The following is a 16,549-nucleotide window of genomic DNA, read 5'->3' as shown; positions in this document are numbered from 1 at the left end:
CCGACTCCGCTCGGAGATGTCAAGCCCCTATTGAAAGCTGTAGCGACACTTGTCTGAGCATCATCGTGACTTCTATAAAGACACAGAGGTCGGTCCAGTAACCTCACTCAGAATCATCAGCACTCGAAGTCTTATTCCTTCCCTCCTTTCTTTGACCACTTTGTGAATCACTCAAGGCCTTTCTTGTACATTCACAATGTTGTTCAAAGCTCTCACACTCGCTTTTATCGCCATCAGCAGCGCCTCCGCTGCCCCCGATGGCACCACCAACAGCCTGAACAGGCGCACCGGCACCCAATACTGCGGTGAAGCCACCTGGGTTCCTCCACGCGGCTCAACCCCGGGGTACTGCAAATGCCCCTACGAAGGCCAGATCTACAAGCAGTACTCCTGCGACTGCCCCGACGCACAGACTCTCAAGAACAGAAAGTGCGTCAACAAGTGCCCTGACGATTCAGAGTACAAGCCTGGTAGCTATGGCAGCTGGTCTTGTGTCTGCGATGACGACGGGGCTGCTTGGTCTTCGTCGTCTGGGCAGTGCAGCTGCAAGTCGGGAAAGGAGTCTGTTCAGGGGAAGTGTGTTGATAAGTGTCCGGGGGGTACTACTCGACAGGGTGATGGTACATGCAAGTGTAACGATCCCAAGAAGGAGGTCTTCAAAGGTTCTTGTGTGGACAAGTGTCCCCAGTACTCCACTCGTCAGGATAACGGTAGCTGCAAGTGTCAGGATGACAAGGAGCTGGTCAAGGGTGTTTGCGTCGACAAATGCCCTCAGTATTCGACGCGTCAGTCTGATGGCAGCTGCAAGTGCAATGATCCGAACAAGGAGATCAGCAAGGGAGCTTGTGTGAACAAGTGTCCTAAGGATACTACACGCCAAGCTGATGGGTCTTGCAAATGTGACGATGGTAACAAGGAACTCGTCAAGGGCGTTTGCGTCCCGACATGCCCTACCGGGTCGAGCCGTCAGAGCGACAACTCTTGCAAATGCACGGACGACAAGCAAGAGATCGTCAAAGGAGCATGTGTACCCGTCTGCCCGAAGGACACGACTCGCCAAAACGATGACTCTTGCAAATGCGATGACAGCGGCAAGGAACTAGTCAAAGGCTCTTGCGTGCCTGTCTGTCCTAAGGATTCGACCCGCCAATCTGATGACACTTGCAAATGCACCACCGATAACGAAGAGATCGTGAAGGGATCCTGTGTCCCTGTCTGTCCCAAAGACTCAAAGAGACAAAGCGACGATACCTGCAAGTGTGATGATGAAGCGCAAGAAATCATCAAAGGAGCTTGTGTACCTGTTTGCCCGAAGGACTCGACCCGTCAGAATGATGATACCTGCAAATGTGATGCAGACAACCAGGAAATCATCAAGGGCACTTGCGTTCCAGTCTGCCCTCAAGACTCTACGCGACAAGGCGATGATACATGCAAGTGCGACGCAGATGATGAGGAAATCGTCAAGGGAGCCTGTGTTCCTGTCTGTCCAAAGGATTCCACAAGACAACAGGATGATACGTGCAAGTGTGATGATGGTGATAATGAGATTATCAAGAATGTTTGTGTCCCAGTTTGCCCCAAGGACTCAAAGAGGCAAGACGATGATACCTGCAAATGCGACGCAGACGACCAAGAGATCATCAAACACGTTTGTGTTCCTGTCTGCCCTAAGGATTCCAAGAGGCAGGGGGACGATACTTGCAAGTGTGATGCAGAGGATGAGGAGATCGTCAAGAACACTTGCGTACCAGTTTGTCCGAAGGATTCGACAAGACAACAAGATGACACTTGCAAGTGCGACGAGGACAGCTACGAGATCATCAAGAACGCCTGCACACCTACCTGCCCTGATAAGTCGAGCAGACAAGAGGACGATACCTGCAAGTGTAACGATAACGGCTACGAGATTGTCAAGGGCACTTGCGTGCCAGAGTGTCCAAAAGACTCAAGCCGCCAAGAGGACGGCACTTGCAAATGCAATGCAGATGGCTTTGAGATTGTGAAGGACACATGCACAGCTGAATGTCCCAAGGACTCAAAACGTCAACAAGACGGCACTTGTGCTTGCGACACCGAGGGCTACGAGATCGTCAAAGGTGCCTGTGTCCCAGAGTGCCCGAAGGATTCTACCCGCCAGGAAGATGACACCTGCAAATGTGATGCCGAGGGCTTTGAGATTGTCAACGGCGAATGCAAGGAAAAGTGCCCCAAAGACTCAGAACGTCAGGAGGACAAGTCTTGCAAGTGTACTACTGATGGCTACGAGATCGTCGGCGGGGAGTGCAAGCCTGAGTGCCCTGAAGGATCTACTCGTCAGCAGGATGACACCTGCAAGTGCGACACCGACGGTTATGAACTCGTTAAGGGAGAGTGTAAGCCCGGGTGCCCCGACGACAGCTCTCGCCAAGAGGATGGAACATGCAAGTGTGCTGCTGACGGTCATGAGATCGTTGGCGGCGAGTGCAAACCGGAATGTCCTGAAGGATCTACCCGCCAGCAAGATAAGACTTGTAAGTGTGATACAGCTGGCTACGAAATCATCAAAGGAGAATGCAAGCCCGAATGTCCCAAAGATTCCTCGCGCCAAGAAGATGGTACATGCAAGTGCACCGCAGCTGGCTATGAAATCGTCAACGGCGAGTGCAAGCCAGAGTGCCCCAAGGGCTCAACACGCGGTGAAAAGGACGTCTGTATCTGCGACGACAAACTCGCCGAGCTAGACACCAAGAATATCTGCACCTGCAAACCCGGCAACGAGCCCGTCAAAGACAAATGCACACCCAAATGCGAAGGCGATTCCACCCGCGACAACGACGGTAGCTGCGTCTGCAGCAAGCCCAACACCGTCCTCTCTGGTAAAAAGTGCGTCTGCAAAGACGGCTACAAACCCACCAAGAAGGGCTGCAAGAAAGACTGTGGCTCATACGCTTACGACAAAGACGATGTCTGTGTGTGCAAAAAGGCCGGCCAGACGTTCAACGAAGACAAGACCTGCACGTGCCCTACCGATACACGCTGGAACGGCAAGATGTGCGCTTCAAATTGTGGCTCTGAAGCGTGTTGGGTTAACTCCGCCAAGGGATGTGTCTGCAATAAATCAGGCATGGATTTTGACAGTGGGACGAAAACATGCTCTTGTCCTGATAAGAAAGTATGGTCCGATGGACAGTGCCATATCGATTGTGGCAAACTAGCTACATGGCACAAAAAGTCTCAAACCTGTGTGTGCCCTAAAAAGGGTCAAACCTTCAACCCTACTACTCTCGGCTGTGGATGCACAGGTGGTAAGATCTGGAGTGGCAAGGAGTGTATCACCGACTGTGGAGATTACGCCTCGTATAACTCCCGATCAGGCACGTGTGTTTGTGATAAGAAGGGCCAGACTTTTGATGCAGATGAGAAGACTTGTGGATGTCCCGATGGAAAGGTTTGGTCGAAGAATCAGTGCACTGTTGACTGTGGTGATGCAGCTTCGTGGGATGGGCATGCTGGGAAGTGTGTTTGCTACAATAAGAACCTTGTTTGGGCGGATAAGAAGTGTACTTGTGGGACGGGGAGGAAGATGGTTGGCAAGGGCTGTGTTCGATCTAGGTTCTGAATGGCCCATTGATGGTGATGGGTGATGAGTTGGTGGTATCTCCTCTTCTTCTTACCTTTCTGCATTTTTTTACTTCTACCTTGCGTCTACTCGCTTTAATTGGAATTTATCTTGTTTCTGATTTGCGAAGCTGCCTTTTGACCTTTCAACGGTTCATGTGAGTTTCGAAGTAGAGTTTGAAAACGAAACATTCAAGTCATAGTTAGTCAAAGTTAGTTGCAGGGTTCACGAATGGGCAGCATAGCGTGACCAAGTAACCTTTCAAATCATAGAATAAGGTGTGGCTAGATCTAAATAAGGTCTGTTCGTGCGTGGACCCGCCCTGTGTAGTCGAGGAGTGAAAGTGCACGGTGGCAATGTGGGAGTGCTTTACGAATCTTTGGTGGCAATCTTTTCCATTTATTTTCAGAGTTCTCTATTGATTTTCTGCCCCAAAGCGCCATATGAAGTGTTATCTAATCAGTCAAGAGTGCAGATTTAAGCATAGCCTTTAATTTCAGGCTGCCAGTGTTGCTTCTGAAGCTTAACTTTGAGCAATGTTGTGGCCAAGCAGATTGTAGTGGTTACTCTAATAAGAACTCTGATTCAACATATATCCAATAAAGCGTGAAGCCAGGAAGACATAAAGCTTCCAGAAGTCTCTCCTAAGTTCAATATATCTGGAAGTTGAAAGTCAAAATGATCATTTATCCCTATAAATAGCCAGCTTCCCAGCTCCCCTTGTCCTGGAATTTCTTTCTTCTAACCATCGCTTCACAGAATCTGCCAGACTTACTTACTTCTAAAGTCTTTTCACTACGTTCTGCTTTCTCTTCAAAGAACAAGTCAGACATCTCACAAATCCCCTTTCCCTTCTATTCTATACAAAGAAACAACATCTCTCTCTCTTCCAACACATCCTCTCCCTCACCAACATCTTCACCGACTCCAAAATGTCTCTCTCCTTGGAACAAAAGACCCGTCTCCTCGCCCGCCAGGTCCAGCGCTTCCACGAATACAGTGCTGGAACCGGTCGACCCAACAGCAAGATCATCAAGGCTCCTGACGTCAAACTCGCTGCAGCTCTTGAGCCCGACTTCGGCTTCTACGCGTCAGATGATGCAAAGGCTACGCACGAGTCGTGGCCATTTTACTGGCAGCTGCATGGCAAGGGTCGTGTTCTGACGAGAGACTTGGAGTGGTTCAGACACATGGGATACAAATTGCTCCAGAATGGCAAGGTGGAGGCTTCAGACTTGCCCACGACGACTTATGAGGAGCAGCTTAGGCAGAACTGGGATGAGTTGTATGGACCCCCAGCTCCCGCCCTCACGGAGGCGCAGAGAGAGGCGATGTGGGCTGAGACTGGCGCGGACGATAAATGGCACCGTCTTCACGAAAAGCCAAAGCCGCAGCCCACCGCCTTCGAACGCACAGCCCAGGACTCGGGAAAGTCCACACGGGGGACTGCTCAGCCTGGAGATGGCGATCTCATCACATTGGCTACGGACTCTGTGCCCGTAAACAAAGCTCTTTGTGACTTTGAACCCCTGTGTCTTCAATAAGTCAATAACAAAGACATAGGAGGAATTCAGGATGACATCAAGACGGGCTTTAGGCGACATGAATAAGAGCAAAAGATGTACCAGGAGTACATGGCATATCGGAGTTACGACTTGGGCAAGGAAAAGCCGCAAAGAAATAGGTCCATCCTCTTTTGGCTACCACTCTATCCCGCGATGGAAGCCACCGTCCTTTCCTCATCAAGTCATGAGAGCTGGTGTAGCAGTACGCATATTGCAACCAGCTCAAGACAGATTTTTTCACCTCATTCCATATAAGCAAAAAGTCATTTGATATTAAATTAGTTAATCATTCAAAATGCAGATTTTTCCCGTTGCATAAACACATGCCGCAGTCCAGTGGGAAATCAAGCATCTTCCCCGTGAGGCTTAATGTCGGCTTGATCGACATCTCGGCCCGCTCGGCCACTAACGGCTTATTGAGAAGGTGGAGTGGGGCAGTGAAAATCCACAGTTTCTTAAACTTAAATCTAGGAGTATGCTAAAAGGCCAAATGCAGAAAAACATATGCTAACTCTTGTAATTTAAATATTTCAGAAGTTATTTATTAGTTATAGAGAGAGAATTAAAGATTTGTTCACTGTTGCAGATACTGTCTTGTCTAAAGGATAGCTTCCGACTTGAGATGCATGATTTAAATCTATAACGCCGTTCTCCCAATCCCCTACTTCACGAGGTCTCCTGGAGACCATCTTGGCATTAGTGGATCCTTGAACATCGAATGTTGTGTTGCGGCGCGTGCTTCAATGAAAATTTAGAGCATGGCGTTACAAAGCGAGACTGACCGCATGGCATGTGAATGTAAAAGAAATAACCTCTATATAAGGCCTGTGATTCTTCCAGAGCATCTTGTTCTCTGCTCCTTACCTTCACACCTCACTCACAACTTCCTCTACTCCCAACAATATATCATACATTCGCAATGAAGTACTCTATCTCCCTCATCGCCCTTTTCGTTGCTGGCACCATTGCCATTCCTGCCGCCACTGCTCCGAAATGCAAGGCTGTGAGTAGTTACCTCCTCAACTTTATTTCTTGATTTAACATGAATCCATAGGGTGAACAATTCTTTGAATGCGGCACGGCCTGTCCCTTGACATGCGATAAGCCCGAGCCCCGACCGTGTACCAAACAGTGCGTTCCTGGCTGCTTCTGCAAGGAAGGTACTATTCGAAGCCAAGTGAGTTTAAATCGTTCCGTTTACGACTGTTACTGATACAACTTATTAGTCCGGATCTTGCGTCAGTCGCAACAAGTGCTGAGTCCATTGAAGGCTTTGCTCCTGCCTGTATCAATACATAACAGGCCTATAAGTGGAATCAGTCACTCGAGGCATCTGTAAAATTTGTTTCTGTATGATAGGCTCCGTATTACAGGCACAGAGTACAATACATCTTGATAATTGTTTTTCTACTTTGGGAACGTAAGCCACGTCTGCCATCTGGACAGCATCTTTGAGATCAATAAAAAGGCAATCTAACCTAGTTTACCTCCACTTCAGTCTGTCCGGTAAGCTTCCTCTTCCCATCAATCAGTTTAACTTCCCAGAGAATCACATTAGTCTTTTTCGCCTCCTCGCCTGTTTCCTTATGCTTGGTTCTCCATTTACTCAAAACAGCCACCACGCCACCCCCCTTCTCTGGATCCTCCCATGTAAGAATCTCAGAAAATTCGTCTTGAACCGCTGTGGTAGAACCGCGAACGTACAGCAGACCTCCTTTGAACTGGTCGTAGGTGTACACGTTGTGATTAATTCTGGTGTGCCACGGGTCAGATGCACTGTCTCAAGGTTCATGAATGAATGAGTGTTCTTACTTGGTGATTAGGCTTGGATCAACCTGCTCATCTATAGCCTTGATGGCGATTTCGTCATTGGGTTGAATGAAGAGAGTATCGTTGAGCTTGGTGATCCACTCAGTGAGAGACTCTTGTTTGGCCGACATTTTGTGTGGCTGGTTGCTGGATAATGGAGAATTGATGAAGAGGTGAGAGATGGGTTAAAAATTGTTCAATCTCGATACCAGAAGTCCCTTTTATGCTCATTGATCCTGAGACTGCCTACACCGTGGTATTCTTTGAAGTCAGTTTTCTCCGACTCCGCAGATGACTCCACGTCTTTCCTCCACCAGGTATGACGAAATTATAACTTGTTGCCGCCTGAACCAAGTGGAATCAGGACCAGAGCATGCCTAATCTTTCTGGAAATCACAGCATAAAATCTCGCCGCCGGTTGGAGATCGTCTTGCAGTGGACCTGGCGTGGAGTTGGCGCGGACGTATGGTGGAGATGGGTCGGAGTGGTTCCGTTGGCTACAGTCCGAGATGCCCGAGAGGAGTGCAGTGGGGACCCGAGTCAAGCCGGGCCGCCTGCCGATGTTCTTATTATAGATCCAGCGACATTTAGTGTGTAATCAAAACAACTCTCAGAAGCGACCTGGGATTTCTAGACTCGTAAAGACTTGGTCCACATTCTTCGGGGCCGTCTCACATGGGCACCCTTGGCTATAGATGGATCAGTGTCCGACCGTGATTTTCAACAAGGATATAGGAAGATTCTTGACTTTGACGATGATGGGCGTTTGGGTGACTTCAATTTCGTATCTGTTCGTCCTAGTATACAACAGAAATCTCGTCCCCTGTTCTCACGACCCAAGTCTCAACCTTTTCCAATCCCCACATAATAGTAAATAAATGTCGCGCAAATTCATCAACCTGCGCAGCGCCAACACCACGATCCAATAACATCTGACCTTTCAATGTGTAGATAAATAAAGGATCTGTGTTTCGAGCAACAGCTTCCCATCGTGCAGAAGAAGATGCTTCCCAAAATCTGGCTTGTGTGGTAATGTGCATGTCGCCCCCGCATGACTGTATGTTGCTACCTTTCAGACCGCTGTAGACACCGGTGGCGATGTTGCACAGTAGCCCGGTGCGGCGAATGGATTCGGAGAGAATAAACGAGCGGTATAAGCCGGGGATAGGGTCTAGTTCCCCAATACCTGTTCCACTAGAGTTCGCCAAGATCGGCAATGGTGAGGCAAATGTACTGTCGTTTGTTGCAGACTCCCATAGCTGATTCTTCCAAGCATGTAGAAGGCTGATGAGATTCTCAGCCCTTGCACGACGTTCGATTGAGGAAGAGAACAGCGCGAGGAGGATGTGAATGAGAAGGGCTTGAGTGCGGGCCAGATGGTCCCTGGTGGATATAATACTAGCGCCCCTGGCGGGTTGAGTATTTAGCAGATTTGTGATGTGAGTGGCAGAGATCGCATTGACGATGGTTTCATTCTCGTTACTGGCAGCGCCGGAGATAACGCATGCAGAGTACGCATCTTGAATGCACTGCGGGTATCCCGAATCCGAGTAGAGATGTCGATGGATAAACGGGTTGTGCCCTGTCTTCACAAAACGGGATAACCAATTCTGTAAGCCGCGGATGAAATTAGTAAAGACAGAGGCTGGAGGCATCACGTCTGGGGCGTTGTAGTGATATCCTATAGTCCATGATTGAGGTCCAAGAAACCAGTCCAAGTCTCGTGATGTATGCGTCAGCTGACCGGAAGCCTCAGGTATCCCACTTGAGGATGAACCTGGTAGTGAAGATGGATCTGATAAAGAGGGCGCCCATGACGGTATCGATGGACAATTCAGACTGGCGCTGAAAACGGGATCCAGGAGCCATGGTTCGGACATTTCTCCAACTAATGCCAGGTTATTTGCTTCAACTGCAGAAGACCAGATGTCTCCGAAGCCCATGTCCGGAGCAGCTTCAGCCTCAATGAAGTCGAGAGGTTGGCGCCTTGGCAAAGGAGGATAAGTGCAGACTGACTCCCGATCGAGACAGCGTGAGCATGAGGGATATCGCTTGTCGCAGCGGCGCTTTGTCTCAACGCATGCGAAGCATGACTTTTGCTTTGTTTTCCGACCCATTGTGGATGTCGTTGAATTGTTTGGAGATGAATGGATGGGTTAGTGCAGGTTTTGGTTGCGGAGGTGCGGCGGAGATGAGACGGAAAGGCTAGCGGAGTTGGTGTCGGAGATGCTAAATTAAGCTTTATTAGTGTCGCTCTTGGATCAGCACAATGGGGAGCTAAAGGTACTGTAGCTATGATTACTGTTACGTGTAGGAGATATACGCCAGGTATACGTAGATCATCCATGACTGTTTAAATATGTCTTTACTCTGCAAATGATCGATTCCCGTTAGTTTAGCATCCTTCCAAACCTTAACCTCTCTTTCATCTAAGGTATACTTGGCATCAAGTTGGCTTGCGCGTAATGGAGACATCGCAATGGAACCCCTCCACGGATATGCCAGATCTGGATGGCAAAGTGGCTGTCGTGACCGGAGGCAGGTGAGTATCAGCTTACTCCGTCATCTTTTACAGCGACTGACATAGCTTCAGCTCAGGAATTGGACTCCAGACAGTTAGGTTCCTAGCTCAGAATGGCGCAAAGGTGTATTTGACGACGCGAAGCGAAGCACGAGCACGACAAGCCAAAGACAAGCTCACAAAAAACTCCGACATCGATCCTCGCAATGTTCAGTACTTGGTGATGGATCTATATGATCCGGTTAGCATTACTCATGCTGTCGAAGACCTGAAGAGAAATGAGACAAAACTACATATTCTGAGTATGTCTGAGACCCTCTTTTTGCATGATGATAATTAACGATGTCAAAGTTAACAACGCAGCTGCCTCAACATCGTCTACTATGTTGGTTGACGGGAAATACGAACAACACATGGTTGCCAAGTATGTAAAGCCTAACTGGCCATCTCAACTGATAGCTAATACCTATAGCCATGTTGGACCTTTCATTCTGATTAACAGACTTCTACCTCTCCTCAAAGCCTCCGCCAAGGATCCAGATGCCGACGTCAGGATCGTAAACCTCAGCTCCACAGCGAGCATCAGCATGCTCCCAGCCAATTTCAAGTTCAATTTCGACTCGCCAACGTGTTTCAAGAATCCAGTTCCGTCATATCCATGGCAATGGCGTTTCCTGGGAAGATTCATGTTTGGCTTTGACATGATCCGGTACGCTGTATCAAAGGCAGCAGTGGTGCTATTCACGCAAGAGCTCCAGGGAAGATTAGAGGGACAGAAACTGCCTATTACCTGTATAGCTGTTCATCCCGGAGAGGTACTCACTGAGGGTGTGCTGGCTATTAATAATGTTCTTGTCAGGGCTATAGCTCGCGCGTCATTTTTGACTGCTGAGCAGGGTGCTGCCAATTCCTTATTTGCAGCGACGGCGGCAGAGGTTAAGGGAGATGCTCTGAAGTATAAGGGGAAGTTTATAGTTCCCTTGGGAAAGTTGGAGGAGCCCAACCCTATTGTTAAAGACGATCGACAGGTAAAGGGCTTGTGGGAGAACACTGTGGTTGAGGTGAATAAGTGGCTCATGGAGAAGAAGCTTGCTCTGTTGGAGGCCTGTTAATCGTTCTACTAGGTAGCACACTAGTAATAATGTTGCTTATATAAGCCTCCGAGAAGAAATAGTGTACTGTTAAATTCACATAAATCACCGCGTCTGTGGCGCATTGGCTCGGTACGCAGGAGTGCTTGTCCTGATTCAATGAGCCCCTCATTTACGACTACTTTACTGGTAATGCTGTCATGTCAACCAGCCTGTAACAGTCCACGATAACATACATTGTTGTTAATCATGCCAGCGCATAGTGATTGAACACCAAGCTGCTATAACAACGGCTTCTATAGTAGAAAGAAAAGGTAGCAATTGGTCAGGCATTGTGGTATAATGTCTAAGTTGTGAGCAAGATGTGTTATTTGCAGTTGAGACTTGTGGCTGAGAGCTTATATCAGCACAGAGAACTTAGTAGAAAGAAAGGGTTCTTAAAGCTGGTACTATTGCATCATATTACATCCCCTCCCTAAGGTACACTTCTAATAGCCAACTATATACTTGAGCCTGGATACATCCTCTTGTCGATAAACGAAGTATGGCTCAAGAGCAGATCTTCTCAAATCGTTGTCGAAACGGAAGTAGCTCGAAACCATTCGTCACCGGTAGCTCATTTCGTAGAAGCAGGCCAATCTCGCTGGGGTGATACCAGTTCATCCAAACCATCACAATCCAGATCAGGGTAGCGTCGAAGACGAACATGAAGGCCTCAGTCCTCATGAGATATCCGTCGTTGCCATCGAGGTACTCAATAACTCGGAACAGACTCCTGACCCAGATAAAACCGCTCGTGATGTAGAGAGTAGTGAGGTAATGGCGCCACCGAATCGAGGGCTCTAGGCTCTTGTTGGTAGGAGACCGTTTCATCCGGCGGTGGAAGACACTAACGACCATGATGAAGATGCCGAAGATGGCAAGCTGGAAGAAGAGGCCGCCGATGATGACGTACTCTCTAATCTTCATGAGGTTGTTCCCCTCGTTGGCTCCCGACATCATGCTTCCGCCTGGAACAACATGAACAGTTAGCAGAGCTTCCATGACTCGATGTGGGAGTGCGGGATCAGTTGTGCATACCTGCGGACTGGAGCTCGATCGATATAATATCTCCTACTACAAAGATCTTTGTTAACCACCGTCTCCTAATAACTGCATGAACCTCTCCTTCCTTCAGGAGGATGACACGGCTCAGTGTCATGTAGATAGAAGCTGCGATCAATGCAGGGGCGATGAGAAGCAAGACGCTTTGAACGACGTAGGGTCCCAATGTCCAGCAGCCAGGGTCCTCGGTTGAGTTGATCGCGCGGCCAATGTATCCGGCTATTTCAGCTACAGTAATCATTGTTAGCGAAGTTGGACGATAAAGGCTCCTGAAGTAACTAACAGATGCCGCCGAGGCAGAATGCCAGCATGTACCAGGTTTTAGTCTTAATCAACTGGAAGACATGGACGATCGTTGTGATGCTGAATAGCACGACGAATATGACGGCCGCGGCTGTCGAGGGTTCGTAGCGATAGAAGGACCAGTCGGCATGCCGATAGTTGGGGTCGCACTTGGCAGCCATGTTTACGGCGAGTAACAAGCGTTATACTGTTTGTCTGTTCTTTGGCGAAAGATGAGACTGGACCAAATATGTTGGGTGAGATGATTTGAGCTGGGCTTCCGTCCATGACGAGAGGGCAGACCTCAGTCTTAAAGAACGGTAGCCACTTCGAGTAACAAAGCATTTCGAGCCGGCTGGGGCCATGACAAACACAAAATCAAAGACCCGACAGCCTACGTGCCTGGGTTTCCCAGCCATAGCTTGATCTTGGAGATAACGCTTGAGCCTCAGATGTGATATAATGTGATATACTAGGAAAACGTGGATCCACTTGATATCCATGCCAAATACAAACTAAGCCCTGCCCTTGGATGCCCACAATTCCCGGTCCATCCGAATGCCGCGTATTCGCGTTTTAGCATCCTTATAAGCTTATAACTAAGTTAGTCCCTTTCAACTGACCTGTCCATTCTGCCCGAACCCGCGAATAGATCTAAAACCCTCCATCAATATCCTTTTCCGCGCCAGTGACGACGTACGTTGCCAAAAATGAAACCACGACGCTCTCATACAAAGTCTCGCAGCGGATGCCGGGAGTGCAAACGTAGAAAAGTCAAGGTAAGTGTGTCATGGCCGCGATATTATGGAGCTTCCTGTTTAGATTTTCCCTCCCAGCTCTACTGGCGGACTTTGCTAAGATTTTGCAACGGCTCCGTTATAGTGCGACGAAAGGCTTCCCTCTTGCTTCAACTGTGCCCGTCGTGGGATGACATGTAGCTTGACCTCATCCCGACAGTCCTCTCAGAACACAGACCCCGTCCGCCGGACTGGGATAAATGACAGAGAGACCAACCCCTGTCCCGATGCCTTGTCCGTGGCTGGAATATGGACTCTTTCGATGCCAAGCCCTTCTCTGGATTTCCAAACCCACGGCCTGGAACTGATGCACCACTACTCCACCATTACAGCCAACACCCTTGCCTTGAGGCTGGATATGCAGCACATCTGGCGCATGGTTCTCCCCGAGATGTCATATAACACACCGTTTCTCTCCCACGGCCTACTATCCGTCGCCGCCCTGCACAAGGCTCACCTGCTGCCTGCAAGAAGGGACAAGTATCTGGATCTCGCAGCCTATCACCAGACCCGCGGTATGGAAGGGTTCCGCAGCATATTTACTAGCATCGATGAAAAGAACTGGCAGCCTGCGTTCTGCTTCTCATCCATAACCGTCATGTACGCTTTTTCTCCTGCGGGACGGATCGAGGATGCTATGGTCGATATCCTGCAGATCTTTGTCTTGATACGTGGTATTCGATCCAGTATCTTGTGTGCGGGACGCAATCTCACGGAGACGCCGTTCTCAGCATGGGCACATGGTATCTGGATAATAGGAGAGAATGATGAGGCCTCTTACGAGTACGTGATCTTGTTCTCCTCATGGAACCGATATGAACTGACTAGCAATGAAAAGTTTCGACCCTCCATTGGATCAAAGTGCTCTGCCCCTGGACACATTTCAGGCACTGCGCCGTCTCTTCGCCTTTTACCGCACTAATCTATCAGACTGCAACAGGGCAGACTACGAGTTTTCCACGCTGCAGCTGCGAAAGGCAGCGATCCTCATCGCACATGCCGGTCCCCAGGCAGAGATCGGCATGGTCATGTTCTTCCCATATGTCATCTCTGCAAATATCATGTCGGACACCCAGGCCAATGACCCATGCGCTCTTGTTCTGTTGTCGTACTTTTCAGTGCTGCTGAGCCTTGTTGAGCAGCAGTTTTGGTATGTTAAAGGCTGGTCCAGGAGACTCGTAGAGGCCATCGACTTACAGCTGGATGATAACCCCAAGTTTTCTAAAGTGGCAAAGTGGCCTAAGGCTATTATAGCTAGACTTGATAAGAGTTTGTTAGGTTACTAGTAGTTATTTTAATCTCTCTGAGGTGATATAAGCTCTCAGCCACAAGACTCAACTGCAAATAACACATCTGGTTCAAAACTTAAACATTATACGAAAATGCCTGACCAATTGCTACACGCTAATGCTGGTACTTACAGACAAATATAGATGTATGCGGGAGTTTAAAACCGTTGTTAGACCGCAGAAGAAATACTCCGCTGAAACTTTAATGCGTGTTTATAGATGCTATTTGGAGATGAGACCCGTGGCTGATAGCTTACGACTACAATACAAAACCTACAGGGCCTTCAGACTACCCTCAATTTGTTTCACCCATTGAGTCAAGGTACGAGAGTGGATACATACACATATACTATTCTGTAAAGACTGGAACATGGCTTGCTACTGTAATAAGTGTAGGGAGGCTGAGACTGCATTCCCCAATAGTGGATAGATCCAGGCCGACCAATGGGCATATCCTGATATTCAAACTGAACCCCCACCCTGTGCCCGTCCAAAGGCAGTTGAGAGACATACCTTCAATCCTCCAGGCGTTTTGTGACTAAAGAAGGCTTCGTAGTTCTTTGAGATGTTCTCGAAGTTATCTGCGAAAGAAGGAGAGTTAGAACACGATGGTTGGTAGACATGCGTTGGCTACTGTACCGTGATGGGTAAACATGAAAGAGGGGTCGTATTTCCCTTCGACAACCAGGTCCAGAAGAAACGGAAAGTACTGCAAGACAGTTAGTACCCTCCCATAACACGAGGTAGGTCAGGGACGCTACCTTCTGAGCGTAGAGCTGTCCTCCGCGTAGGGTGATGCCCTTTTCCATCAACATTCCAATCGGGAAGTTGTTGGTGTTGTAGAAAAAGTCTCCGATCAACGCGACATTGCCTCCCTTGCGTGTCGCCTTGATCGCCGCGCTCACCGTATCAGAGCTGTCCCCCTCGACCCCCAGCGCTCTCATAGTGGCATGAGTAGTTGAGTTGGTGCTCCTGAAGCCGCTCGCCTCAATGCCACGGTCCAGCCCATGTGGTTCAATGGACAAGATGTAGTCAGCAGGATCGGAGTGATCCTTGACATTGATGGGAATCATGCCCATTGACTTGGCAATGTCGAGGCGGTGCTCGTCTTTGTCGATGGCATAGACCTTGCTGGCTCCACGAAGCTTCGCCAGACGCTGGATAGAGAGGCCAACGGCGCCGCAGCCCCAGACGCCGACGACATCTCCCTTGCCGACCTCGGCCAGCTCGTTGCCGTGCCAGGCGGTAGGAGTCACGTCGGCGAGGCCAACAAGCTTACTGGCCTCTATGTCCTTCGGAGCCTTGACGCAGGTGAGATCGGCGTTGGGCACGCGGCAGTACTCAGCCTGGTCTCCGGGGTACCCTCCCGTGATCAGAGAGTAACCGAAAATGCCTGACAAGCGATGGCCGTACATCTGCTCCAACTCCTTAGAGGGGTTGGTGCGATCACAGAGCGAGAACTCCTTGCGCTTGCAGTAGAAACAGTCCCCGCATGCAATTACGGGCAGGATGATAACTCGGTCTCCTACACTTAGGGTCTTGACCTGCGGCCCAACTTCTTCGACGATGCCGATAGCCTCGTGGCCCATGATCAGCCCCTTCTCCATAACCTTGTTCAGATCGCCGTTATACATGTGCAGATCCGAGCCGCAAATGGTGCAGTGGGTGATGTGCACGATGGCATCGGCGGGCGCGGTGATGGTGGGCTTGGGCACATCGGACAGCTCGATGGACTTTGTGCCTGTCCAAGTTGCTGCCTTCATCCTATCGCTAGGATGGGGCTTGTAAGATGTTGCATAGACTGGTCTTGTGGCACACATTAGAAACTAATGAAGCGCTGGGGTTGTAATGGAGCATACTTGGATACTTCTGCCATGTTGATCGTTGGTGTTGTTTGTAGATTTATTATGGTTCTTCTCGAGATTCCATCAGCAAGAGGGGGCTTTCATCATGCAATTTATGTTCAGCATCACATTCCCAGCACTTTTTCCCAGATCGTGAGGATGTTGTTAGCATAATTTCATTCATCTTTTCATCATCTTAATGCAATACACATATAAATCGCATATACCCAAAATGCATATTGTCTTTCATTCTTTCATCAGCCCAATGCAATACAAACTCAAATGTCTTTCTCAAAGCGAGACCCAGTACCACTTCCCATTACATAGTATCACCATCATATATACGCCTTCGTACAGCACTCCTTATTTCGTTTGCCAAGTCGGACTTTTGATCCTTAGGCTTTCGCTTAACAAGCGCAACGTGGGCCCAGTCCCGCCAGTCAAGACACTCAGCTCCGAAACAGATCTGCACAAGACTATCCCTTTGAGAGCCACAGCCCTTAGGCGGGGTCACGACAGGGGTATAGAGCCAATCAAGATAAACGAAACTAACGGTACTTTTCCACACATACTAATTTGTATGATGGTAAAAGTTCCAGCAGTTTTAATTGTTACAAAGAGCTACCTTACAGACTTGGCAAATCTC

General features: G+C 48.9%; 9 protein-coding genes across 9 annotated transcripts; 5 read left to right on the top strand and 4 right to left on the bottom strand.

Moving 5' to 3' along the window:
- Positions 1–196: 196 nt before the first annotated feature.
- FOXG_07442 (uncharacterized protein) lies at positions 197–3,601 on the top strand (the record flags this gene model as incomplete). The annotated part of the gene is made up of 1 exon (XM_018386027.1): positions 197–3,601. The coding sequence occupies one exon, from the start codon at positions 197–199 to the stop codon at positions 3,599–3,601; it is 3,405 nt and encodes a 1,134-aa protein (XP_018243123.1).
- A 932-nt stretch (positions 3,602–4,533) lies between these two features.
- FOXG_07441 (uncharacterized protein) lies at positions 4,534–5,145 on the top strand (the record flags this gene model as incomplete). Its single annotated transcript, XM_018386026.1, has 1 exon — positions 4,534–5,145. The coding sequence occupies one exon, from the start codon at positions 4,534–4,536 to the stop codon at positions 5,143–5,145; it is 612 nt and encodes a 203-aa protein (XP_018243122.1).
- An 890-nt stretch (positions 5,146–6,035) lies between these two features.
- On the top strand, positions 6,036–6,563 carry FOXG_19485 (uncharacterized protein). The gene is made up of 3 exons (XM_018399707.1): positions 6,036–6,169; positions 6,221–6,326; positions 6,393–6,563. The coding sequence occupies exons 1-3, from the start codon at positions 6,086–6,088 to the stop codon at positions 6,503–6,505; spliced, it is 303 nt and encodes a 100-aa protein (XP_018243121.1). The 5' UTR covers positions 6,036–6,085; the 3' UTR covers positions 6,506–6,563.
- Positions 6,564–6,591: 28 nt separating this feature from the next.
- Positions 6,592–7,181, bottom strand: FOXG_07440 (uncharacterized protein). The gene is made up of 2 exons (XM_018386025.1): positions 6,979–7,181; positions 6,592–6,918 (listed from the first exon to the last, which is right to left on the bottom strand). Exons 1-2 carry the CDS (start codon positions 7,104–7,106, stop codon positions 6,645–6,647), a joined length of 402 nt encoding a protein of 133 aa, XP_018243120.1. The 5' UTR covers positions 7,107–7,181; the 3' UTR covers positions 6,592–6,644.
- Positions 7,182–7,772: 591 nt separating this feature from the next.
- Positions 7,773–9,092, bottom strand: FOXG_07439 (uncharacterized protein; the record flags this gene model as incomplete). The annotated part of the gene is made up of 1 exon (XM_018386024.1): positions 7,773–9,092. The coding sequence occupies one exon, from the start codon at positions 9,090–9,092 to the stop codon at positions 7,773–7,775; it is 1,320 nt and encodes a 439-aa protein (XP_018243119.1).
- Positions 9,093–9,440: 348 nt separating this feature from the next.
- On the top strand, positions 9,441–10,608 carry FOXG_07438 (uncharacterized protein; the record flags this gene model as incomplete). The annotated part of the gene is made up of 4 exons (XM_018386023.1): positions 9,441–9,517; positions 9,569–9,798; positions 9,848–9,920; positions 9,969–10,608. 4 exons carry the CDS (start codon positions 9,441–9,443, stop codon positions 10,606–10,608), a joined length of 1,020 nt encoding a protein of 339 aa, XP_018243118.1.
- A 528-nt stretch (positions 10,609–11,136) lies between these two features.
- On the bottom strand, positions 11,137–12,155 carry FOXG_07437 (uncharacterized protein; the record flags this gene model as incomplete). Its single annotated transcript, XM_018386022.1, has 3 exons — positions 11,137–11,597; positions 11,668–11,919; positions 11,975–12,155. The coding sequence occupies 3 exons, from the start codon at positions 12,153–12,155 to the stop codon at positions 11,137–11,139; spliced, it is 894 nt and encodes a 297-aa protein (XP_018243117.1).
- A 745-nt stretch (positions 12,156–12,900) lies between these two features.
- On the top strand, positions 12,901–14,056 carry FOXG_07436 (uncharacterized protein; the record flags this gene model as incomplete). The annotated part of the gene is made up of 2 exons (XM_018386021.1): positions 12,901–13,553; positions 13,609–14,056. The coding sequence occupies 2 exons, from the start codon at positions 12,901–12,903 to the stop codon at positions 14,054–14,056; spliced, it is 1,101 nt and encodes a 366-aa protein (XP_018243116.1).
- A 465-nt stretch (positions 14,057–14,521) lies between these two features.
- FOXG_07435 (NAD-dependent aldehyde dehydrogenase) lies at positions 14,522–15,963 on the bottom strand (the record flags this gene model as incomplete). The annotated part of the gene is made up of 4 exons (XM_018386020.1): positions 15,919–15,963; positions 14,821–15,865; positions 14,699–14,768; positions 14,522–14,640 (listed from the first exon to the last, which is right to left on the bottom strand). Exons 1-4 carry the CDS (start codon positions 15,933–15,935, stop codon positions 14,522–14,524), a joined length of 1,251 nt encoding a protein of 416 aa, XP_018243115.1. The 5' UTR covers positions 15,936–15,963.
- Positions 15,964–16,549: the final 586 nt, after the last annotated feature.

The sequence above is a fragment of the Fusarium oxysporum genome, chromosome 4 (assembly GCF_000149955.1).
Source record: "Fusarium oxysporum f. sp. lycopersici 4287 chromosome 4, whole genome shotgun sequence".
NCBI classification, from domain to species: Eukaryota; Fungi; Ascomycota; class Sordariomycetes; order Hypocreales; family Nectriaceae; genus Fusarium; species Fusarium oxysporum.
The sequence above is the reverse complement of the archived record's forward strand: the minus strand, read 5'-3'. Positions and strand labels throughout refer to the sequence as shown.

Excerpts from the sequence above, each read along its gene's own strand:
- FOXG_07440 (XM_018386025.1), bottom strand. The coding sequence starts at position 7,106 with ATGTCGGCCAAACAAGAGTCTCTCACTGAGTGGATCACCAAGCTCAAC. Across the intron at positions 6,919-6,978 it reads GATCCAAGCCTAATCACCAA|AATTAATCACAACGTGTACA; the intron begins GTAAGAACACTC and ends GTGGCACACCAG.
- FOXG_19485 (XM_018399707.1), top strand. The coding sequence starts at position 6,086 with ATGAAGTACTCTATCTCCCTCATCGCCCTTTTCGTTGCTGGCACCATT. Across the intron at positions 6,170-6,220 it reads CTGCTCCGAAATGCAAGGCT|GGTGAACAATTCTTTGAATG; the intron begins GTGAGTAGTTAC and ends ATGAATCCATAG. Across the intron at positions 6,327-6,392 it reads TGGCTGCTTCTGCAAGGAAG|TCCGGATCTTGCGTCAGTCG; the intron begins GTACTATTCGAA and ends ACAACTTATTAG.